The 10089-nt window shown below is 40.1% G+C and overlaps 1 protein-coding gene across 7 annotated transcripts in view; it reads right to left on the bottom strand.

Moving 5' to 3' along the window:
• Positions 1 to 5085: 5085 nt before the first annotated feature.
• The window catches only part of nphp1 (nephronophthisis 1), a 37334-nt gene continuing 32330 nt past the window's right edge, over positions 5086 to 10089 (bottom strand). For 5 of the 7 annotated variants that reach the window (XM_088351323.1, XM_088351322.1, XM_088351321.1 and 2 more), the window contains 2 exons: positions 5840 to 5884; positions 5086 to 5770 (listed from right to left, as the gene is read on the bottom strand). In XM_088351323.1, coding sequence (XP_088207449.1) covers positions 5501 to 5770; positions 5840 to 5884 — 315 coding nt within the window. In that variant the 3' untranslated portion in view covers positions 5086 to 5500. Of the gene's footprint in view, positions 5771 to 5839; positions 5885 to 6908; positions 7109 to 10089 lie in introns of all 7 variants that reach the window. The other 2 variants (XR_015852465.1, XR_015852464.1) reach the window with 2 other exon arrangements.

The following is a 10089-nucleotide window of genomic DNA, read 5'->3' as shown; positions in this document are numbered from 1 at the left end:
GTTTTTCCCTTGTTTGTCCCTCGAGAACCCTTACATCAGGGGCGTCAAATTCATTTGAGCTGGGGCCCCACATGGTAAATGGTCTGCATTTATATAGCGCTTTTCAAGTCAATGAAGACCTCCCAAAGCACTTTACAATGTGCTTCACACCTACCCATTCAGACACACACACAAAAAAATTATCACAGGGGCCGGACTGGTAAATTTGGGAGCAAGAAAGGGAGAGAAAGAGCGAGTGAGACTAAGAGAGGGGAAGAGAGAACAAGACAGAGATAGAGAATGAGAGAGAGAGTGAAAGTGAAGCAGAGAAAGAATAAGAGATGGTAAGAGAGAACAAGATGGGAAGATAACAAAAGAGCTATAGAACAAGAGAGCGCAAGACAGGGAGAGAGACATAAATAGCCAATAAGAGATGGAAAGAGAACAAGAGAGAGAAGAAGGGGCAGGGAACAAGAGAGAGAGAACAACAGAAAGATCAAACACTATAAGAGAGAACAAGATAGAAATATAACAAAAGAGCTATAGAACAAGAGAGAGCAAGAAAGACATAAATAGACAATAAGAGATGGAAAGAGAACAAGAGAGAGAAGGGGCAGGGAACAAGAGAGAGAACAATAGAGAGAGAGATAAACAGAAGGAGCAAAAGAGAACAATAGAGGGATAGAGAACACAAGCGAGAGACGGAAAAGGAAAACAAAAAAGAGGGGGAAAAAGATAGAAAGACAGGCAGAAGATGAGAGGGAGAAAGACAGATCTAAAGAAAGTAAAAGGAGAGGAAAAGAAAGAAAAATTAGGCGAGAGAGAAAGCAATACAGCTCCAGTTGCTTTGCGAGTGGCGCCTTACTTTATTAACATCAAGTTGACATATTTCAAACTTTAGTTAATTTTTCTTTTGTGCTTATCCGAGTGTTGTCCATATGACGAATTAAAAACATTGGCGGTCCTGATCTGGCTCGCGGGCTGCATGTTTGACACAGGTGCCATACCTGTTCAATAAATTCATTTTGAAGATCCATCCATCATTTGCACCGCTTTTCCTCATTTTAATCAGTACATCAAAAAAAATGGTGTAAAACATGAAATTAGACATTACATATTTATTTGTGTTTGACAATGCTGAGCACAAGAGAAAAAAAAGCTGGATTGTGTCAGTGACTTGGGAGTTTTAAATATGACCGCATGCTCATGACCACTGTTTTTTTTCTCTATTTGTTTGTCTAGTCTCTTTAGCTGGTACAAAATGCCGCAGCGAGGCTTTTAACTAGGACAAAAAAGTCCGATCACATCACACCGATTTTGGCTAACCTGCATTGGCTCCCAGTTAGCGTTAGATGTGATTTCAAGGTTCTTTTAGTATTATACAAAATCATACATGGACTTGCTCCCTCTTATCTTTCAGATCTGATTTCCCCCTGTGTCCCGGTCCGAAGCCTACGTTCTGAGAGTGCCGGTCTTCTGGTGATCCCAAGAGCAAAGAAGTGTTCTGCTGGTTCGAGAGCGTTCTCCATCCGGGCACCGGTGCTGTGGAATGCTCTTCCCCCTGAAATCCGATCTGCAACCTCAGTGGAAATGTTTAAATCTAAGCTTAAAACTCACTTCTACTCTATAGCATATGAATAACCTACTCTTTTCATCGGCTCCAGAGCAGGGGAATGTATGATAATATTCTGAAAATAGTCTGTGTAATATAGTGAAGCCCTTTGAGACTCTTCGTGATTTAGGGCTATACAAATGAAAATGACTTGACTTTGTGTAGCGTGAATATTATGAAAGTACGAAAAGGCCAGCTCCAAGTATTTTTTTTTATTGTGCACGTGCCTCATGAATGAGCGATGGCGACATCGATCCATTCATCCATTATCTGCACTGCTTATCCTCAGTAGGGTCGCAGGGGTGCTGGAGTCCATCCGAGCCATCTCCGGGGAGTGGGCAGGGGGCACCCTAAACTGACTGCCAGCCAGTCGAAGGGCAGACAGAGACAGACGCTCATTAACACCTTGGGAGTATTTGGACCGTCCAATTGACCTAAAATGCATGTTTTTGGAATGTGGGAGGAAACGAGGGTGTCCGGAGGAAACCCACGCAAGCAAAGGGAGAACACGCAAACTCCACACAGGAAGGTTCGATCTCATGACCCCAGAACTGTGCCGCACACGCGCTAACCACTGCTCTGCCGTGCTGCCTACAATGGCGACAATAATGACTTAAACCAGGTGATGGCGGCATATAATTATATTTTTTTTAAAGTAAAACAAAACAAAAATAAGAACAGTTCAGCATCAGAACTACTCCACTTCCTTGACATTGTTCAGTCCATTTGATTCCCAGCACCGCTTTCGATCTTTAGTTTTGTAGTTTTACTGTAATTCTATTCTTTTTTCTTTATTTTTTTTTGTTTTTATTTCTGCACATTTTTGTAATTGTTCTGTATGTTTGTTTTACTACTGTAGTTATACTTATATCGTGTTTTTGCAGTATTTTTGTGCAATTTCCATAGTAGAAAATTTGTAGTACATCTGCAGTGTTTTTGTAGTATTTCAGTATCAATGTATTTTTGCACTTTTTTTTAATCTTAGTACAAAAGTCAATTCCATTGAAGTTGGGAAAAAGTTTAAAATGTCAGTAAAATTAGAATAGAATGACTTGCAAACCTTTTCTAACCCATATTTAAATGAATACACCACAAAGACAAGATTATCCATGTTCAAACTCATAAACTTTATTTCCATAAGCAAATAATGATAAACTTAGAATTTTATGATTGCAACAAGTGCCAAAGTAGTTGGGAAAGGGGCTTCTTCACCATTGTGTTACATCACCTTTCCTTTTAATAACACTCAATAAACGTTTAGGAAGTGAGGAGACTAGTTGTTGAATCGTTGATAGTGGAATCCTTTCCCATTCTTGCTTTATGTACAGCTTCAGCTGTTCAACAGTCCGGGGTCTCCTTTGTCTTATTCTGCGCTTTATAATGCGCCACACATTTTCAATGGGAGACAGGTCAGGACTGCAGGCAGGCCAGTCAAGCACCCGCACCCTCTTACTACGAAGCCACGCTGTCGTGAGACGTGCAGTGTGTGGCTTGGCATTATCCTGCTGGAAGAAGCAAGGGCGCCCATGGTAAAGATTCTGTTTGGATGGCAACATACTTTGTTCCAAAACCTGAATGTACTTTTCTGCATTAATGGTGCCTTCACAGATGTGCAGGTTACCCATTCCTTGGCCACTCATGCACCCCCATACCATCACAGATGCTGGCTTTTGCACTTTGCGTGCATAACAGTCTGGGTGGTTCTGTTCTTCTTTGGACCGGAGGACACGACGTCCACAATTTCCAAACACAATTTGGAAAACTGACTCATCAGACCACAGAACACTTTTCCACTTTGTATCAGTCCATTTTAGATGGGCTCGGGCCCAGAGAACCCTGCGGCGTTTCTGGATGTTGTTGATGAATGGCTTACGCTTTGCAACATAAAGTTTTAACCCACACTTACGGATATAGCGTCGAACTGTATTGACTGACAGTGGTTTTCCAAAGTGTTCCTGAGCCCATGTGGTGATGTCCTTTACACATTGATGTCGGTTCTTAATGCAGTACCGCTTGAGGGCTCGGAGGTCACGGGCATTCAATAATGGTTTACGGCCATGCCGTTTACGCACAGTGATTTCTCCAGATTCCCTGAACCTTTTCACAATATTATGGACTGTAGATGATGATATCCCTAAATTCCTTGCAATTGTACTTTGAGGAATGTTGTTTTTAAACTGTTCAACAATTTGCTCACGCAGTTGTTCACAAAGAGGTGAACCTCGCCCCATCCTTGCATGTGAATGACTTAGCTTGTTCGGGTCTCCCTTTTTTATACCCAGTAACAACTCTCACCTGTTGCTAATTCATCTGTTCACCTGCAAATAGTTGGTTGATTTCCATTCATCCACTTTCTGAGTAGTTATTGACACCTGTCCCAACTATTTTGGCACGTGTTGCTGTCATCAAATTACAGAGTTGATGATTTTCTCCCAAAACAATAAAGTTTATGAGTGAAGACAATAAATATGTTGTCTTTGCTGTGCATTCATTTAAATATGGGTTGAAAAGAATTTGCAATTTACTTGGATCAATTTTTATTTGCAATTAACACACTTTCCCAACTTCATTGGAATTGAGTTTTGTATTACTGTAGGGTTTTCTGTAGTATTTTTGAAGTATTTATATACTAGTATCTTTGTAGTATTTATTAAGTATTTTTTAATATCACATAGTTATTTTTTTGTTGTATTTATGTAATATTTCTGTAATAGTAATTTTGTATCAGAGTATTACTGTAGTTGTATTTTTGTAGTATTTCTATAGCATTTTTTTCTAATCAAAATGAAGACAAAATAACATATTAGATCCCTGTTTTGAAGCGCAACATTTTATATTTAGTTTTGTAGTAATTCTGTAGTATTATTGTGGTAGCATTTTTGTTGCAGACACACAAAGGGAGAATGGGTACAAAATTGGCAAAAATAAAACATTTTTTGTTAGAAGTACTGTATTTACTAAGGAGGAGAAAGATTGAAAAATAACTCAAACTATAAAATACATATCGGACCAACAAAGGATTGTTATAATGATAGGATTATTTGTTTATATAATTAATAGAAGAAGAGTCTAAAGTTATTCTGGGGAAGGGTCTCATAAGCTTTTGGCTTCAACCTGTCATCCCTTTGTTTTGTTTTTTAAGGTTCTTTGTTTATTTTGTGGAAAAATGTTTGTTGCAACACGATAAAAAAAAAATGTAAAAAAATATGAGAAAACACAAACGCCCCATGCTCTAGTGCAGCAGTCTCAATCCTTTTTCAAGTCGAGAGCTACTTTTTTGTTACTTATAAGCGCAAAGGGCAGCCAGTTTGATATTAATTTCTAAAATAGCAACTTAGCTAGATGGCTTGTTAAAAATGTAGCTTGATAATTAACTTAAATTAAACAGGTAAAAAAAACTAGCAGGGATGAAACTAACTAGCTAGATAGCTTGCTAAATAGCTACAAAGGTAGGAAGATAGATAGCTAAAAAGGCAGGTAGATAGCTGGCTAAAAAAGTTTCACATTTTTTATTCATTTTCCTTATAAAAACCCATTAATTGGAATTTAGTTTGTTGAATTTCCTGTAAAATAAATCAATTAGCGGATGAATACAAAAATGTGATCTCATTCTACTGTCTCAATTCATGGCTTGAAAAGTTATCAATACTTGAATAGTAGTCCATGAAGCCCATGACTTGAATTTATTTATTTGGATTTCTAAAATATCAAGTTGTGATTGTATTACTATATTATTACCAGGTTGATTATCAAAAATAGGGGCTAAATAGACTCATTCAACCACATAAAAAAATAATTTTACTGGAAAGTCAATGACCCAGCACTGGTGAGCTATTTTTAGAACAGGCCCGCAGGCACCTTAACTGTCCTTAGCGGGCACTACGTTGGAGACCCCACATTAGAGGTGTTCTAGTGTGCCATCTGCAGAAGGTCAAAAGTCATTTCGCTGATGTCGAAGGCCAGGGGTGTGTGGGCGGGGTCGGCCAAGATCCCCAAGCTTCCCGGTTGGCCGTGGGAGCGTTTGAGCGCCTCCAATGTTGAGGAGATGAGAAAGCATCGCTGCTCCTCTGAGGGCCCATCAGCCCAACGGTGAGACAGTAGAGAGGCCGAGTGCAGAAGGAATGAGGCAGAAGCTAGAAAGGCCTTTGCAAACTCCTGCTTCACCTGGGCCTCGTCTCTCTGAAGGTACAAGAACATTTGATCGAGGCAACAGAGCATCCTCTAGAGGTGAAAAAGAGTAAAACTCGCCTTCTGCGCTCTGCTCATGAGGTTTTCGGCATCTATCCAGGCACTCTGGAAAAATAAATGTTCCATTGGCAGATTAGTTTTCTGTATTTATTATTTTACTTCCATAATTTTCAATCATAAATTAGAAAAAACGTATTTAAAGGGGACAGTGTGTATTATTTTCAGGGTTCGTACACCTTTTCCAGGGCCAAATTAAACTACTTTTCAAGCACGTTAAAGGCCAATTTTAATTTTTTCCATTACCTTCTAAAGAAGCCAATTGAAATAAATTTGGTTTTTTTTTGGTTGGCTTTGACTAAAATAAAGTCACTAGCTTGCCGCTGTGCTTGTTTATCAACACAGAAACGTCCCATAGGTATAGGGGAATAATGGAGATCAATACAGAACACAAAAAAAGAACTGTACTGAATGTATTAAAACAGAAAAATTAGCCAAATTTGGACTCATTACAATTGTATTGATTGCTACGAAGCAGGGTGAATTCTGTCTTTCATTCTTAGAGAGTGCTGATCTTAGGCTTTTTGTTTTACTTTATATTTTTGGTGTGTGTTTTAGAGGATGTATCTAAATTAGTTCAAATATAATTGTGTTATTATTTTTTTATAGCACTGAAAAGTTAGTATTTCAATCTATATTTTTTGTGTGAATACTTAGATTTTTTTATTTGTTTTACAGGGATCCCCTGCAAAACATGATATCAATAATTACTATTAATTTGGTGAATAATGTTTTAATAGTATTGATAATATATAATTAAAAGCCGCTTCTAGAACAAAAGGACCGAAATGATAAACCTGTCCTCTTGGATGCGAGAGTAAGGGGCAGTAATGCTTCACATAAAGACTCGATAATAAGGACTGGAGCCACCATCGGAGTCATTATCTCATCTCTCATTAGCCGTACCGCTTATCCTCAGTAGGGTCGCGGGGGGCTGGAGCCCATCCCAGCAATCATCGGGCAGTGGGCAGGGGACACCCTGAACTGGTTGCCAGCCAATCGCAGGGCACACAGGGACAGACAACTCATTCGCTCATTCACACCTAGGGACAATTTGGACCGGCCAATTCACCTGAAATGCATGTCTTTGGAATGTGGGAGGAAACCGGAGTGCCCGGAGGAAACCCACGCAAGCACGGGGAGAACATGCAAACTCCGCACAGAAAGTCTGGAGCTGGATTTGAACCCACGACAGGTTCCCATGACATGAACTGTGCCGCACAAGCGCTAACCACTGCGCCGCCGTGCTGCCCCCGGAGTCATTATGATGCGCTTTAAAAAAAAAACAAAAAAAGAGGTCATTTGAAAGCTTGGCCTTTCGAGTCAAAATGCCAGAAAACAGAGCAATAAAAATAATTTCAAGTATTTTAAAGCACTTCACTCAAAATTCAAGCATTTTCCAGACCTTGAAAACACTAAATTCAAGTATTTTCAAGGATTTCAAGCACCCGTACATACCTTATAAATAATGCAGTACCATTGTTATTGTTTGAATGTGTCCCTTTTTTTATGGATTATTAAAAATTGTATGTATGTGCCACTAAATTTTAAGAGTATTTTTAAAACACCGTTTAATAACAACAGCAGAGCCAATGACCACATCAAAAACAAACTTCAACATAACATGATTGCAGTCAAATTTTAGCATTCATGATCAGTGATGGGCATAACATGGCAGTTATTATGTTCTGATTAAGAGAGGACTAAAAAAAGTAATTATTTATAGTTACTCACTACTTATTCTAAAAAGTGAGTAACTGAGTGACTCTAAAGTAAAAGCAACTAGTTACCAGGGAAAGTTACTATTTCCGTTTATTTTAAAAATAATCAGCAGTAAACAATATAAAGTGAGTTTAATAAATTAAATCTAACTCGAATGGTTCGTTGTTGAGATGGGAATTCCAACTCTTTTTAGATAACTGGCTTTTTCAGCCTGGTTCACTAAAAAGAGTCGGCTCTTTTGGCACTAAAAGCCTTCAATTTTTTCAAAAGATTACCACGCGCCTTACAATAAGGTGCCCCTTTTATATGGCTCAATATTGAGTCCCAACAGGTCGAACACACTAAGAAGGGGAACAGCGGCGGACGACATATGCCTATATCTAACTAGTGGATTGTAACTGCCTGGGCTGATATATCAGTCACAACTGTGGTCGCAGGACAAAGACTAGGAACCTTCTCGTGATGTCCTGCGAAGGGCTCTCTTACGAGCCTTACGAATCTAACTCAATCCACTCAGACTTGCTCTCTTATCTTTCTTGGTCCTCTCTCCTTCTTTGTCTCTCCTTTTCTCTCTTCCCCCTTTACACTCTTGTCGCTCATTTTCTCTATCCCTCTCTTTCCTACTCTCTCCCCACCTCTCACTCTCTTTTCCTCTTTTTGCGATTTACTCTGTCTGTCTTTCTCTCTTTCTATCTGTCCCTCTCTTTCTCTCTCTGTTCTTCTTAGGGCGGGCGACATCGAGAGCAACCCTGGCCCCCAGTCCAAATGCCAGTGGTGCTTTCGAAACATTCACTGCGACCACACCCCAATCACATGTACTACCTGCCCACGAGGCTTCCGTAAATCATGCACCGGCCTGTCCGAACGTACTAAGGACTTCAGAGGCTTCGTATGCTTGGTTTGCTTGGGTCACACCTCGTCAGGCATTGCGGCACAGGACAGTCGCAGCCCCCTCTCCTTCGGAGAACTACAGAGCCTCCCACAAGCGAGTCTAGCGCTACTAAGGATTACCTTAGGCGCCTTGAGTGACTCAACAACAACAACTGTGGTCAGAGCTTTCAGGAAGGCAGAAATTGTCCCTGAACTGCCAAACAAAAACAGCGACACTGACTTAATTAATGACAACTTTGAAGAGACGAAGCCGCATTCGCCCATCTGTTCAATTTGGACAGTAGCTAAAAAACTGAGAAAGTAAGCTTTAGTGGTTTCTTTTGTGTTTCAGTATACAGTTATTATGCTATTGCTTTACAGTTATTGTTATTGCTTTGCATTACTACAAGTGTAACTACAGGACTGTCTCAGAAAATTAGAATATTGTGATAAAGTTCTTTATTTTCTGTAATGCAATTAAAAAAACAAAAATGTCATACATTCTGGATTCATTACACATCAACTGAACTATTTCAAGCCTTTTATTATTTGAATATTGCTGAATTTGGCTTACAGCTTAAGAAAACTCAAAAATCCTATCTCAAAATATTAGAATATCATGAAAAAGTATACAAGTAGGCTATTCAACTAATCACCCGAATCATCTAATTAACTCGGAACACCTTGCGAGGGTTTCCTGAGCCTTAAAAACACTCAGCTTGGTTCAGTAAACTAAATCACAAGTATGGGGAAGACTGCTGATCTGACTGCTGTCCAGAGGACCATCATTGATACCCTCCATCAGGAGGGTAAGACACAAAAAGAAATTTCTCAAAGAGCAGGCTGTTCACAGAGTGCAGTTTCAAAGCATTTCCACAAAAAGTCTGTTGGAAGGGAAAAATGTGGCCGGAAACGCTGCAAAACCAAGAGAGATGACCGCAGCCTTAACAAAATTGTGAAGAAGAGCCGCTTCCAGAATTTGGGGGAGCTTCAAAGACAGTGGGCTGAAGCTGGAGTCCAGGTATCAAAAGCCACAGTTCACAGACGTGTCCGGGAAATGGGCTACAATAGCCGTATTCCCATGGTCAGGCCACTTCTGAACTCAAGACAACGGAAGAAGCGTCTGACTTGGGCTATGGAGAAGAAGCACTGGACAGTTGCAGAGTGGTCCAAAGACCTCTTTTCAGACGAAAGCAAGTTTTGCATTTCATTTGGAAGTCAAGGCGCCAGAGTCTGGAGAAAGGCTGGAGAGGAGCAAAATCCAAGTTGCTTGAAATCCAGTGTGAAGTTCCCACAGTCAGCAATGGTTTGGGGAGCCATGTCAGCTGCTGGTGTTGGTCCACTGTGTTTCATCAAGTCCAGAGTAAATGCAACTGTGAACCAAGAGATTTTAGAGCACTACATGCTTCCATCTGCTGAAAAGCTCTATGGAGATGAGGATTTCATTTTCTAGCATGATCTGGCACCTGCCCACAGTGCCAAAACCACCAGTAACTGGTGCACTGACCATGGCATCACTGTCCTTGATTGGCCTGCTAATTCCCCTGACCTGAACCCCATCGAGAATTTGTGGGGTATAGTTAAGAAGAAGATGAAAGACACCAGACCTACAAATGCAAATGAGCTGAAGGCCGCTATCGAAGCATCCTGGGCATCAATAA

The sequence above is a fragment of the Urocampus carinirostris genome, chromosome 13, assembly GCF_059441175.1.
Source record: "Urocampus carinirostris isolate Australia breed hairy pipefish chromosome 13, RoL_Ucar_1.0, whole genome shotgun sequence".
Classification (NCBI taxonomy): domain Eukaryota; kingdom Metazoa; phylum Chordata; class Actinopteri; order Syngnathiformes; family Syngnathidae; genus Urocampus; species Urocampus carinirostris.
The sequence above is the reverse complement of the archived record's forward strand: the minus strand, read 5'-3'. Positions and strand labels throughout refer to the sequence as shown.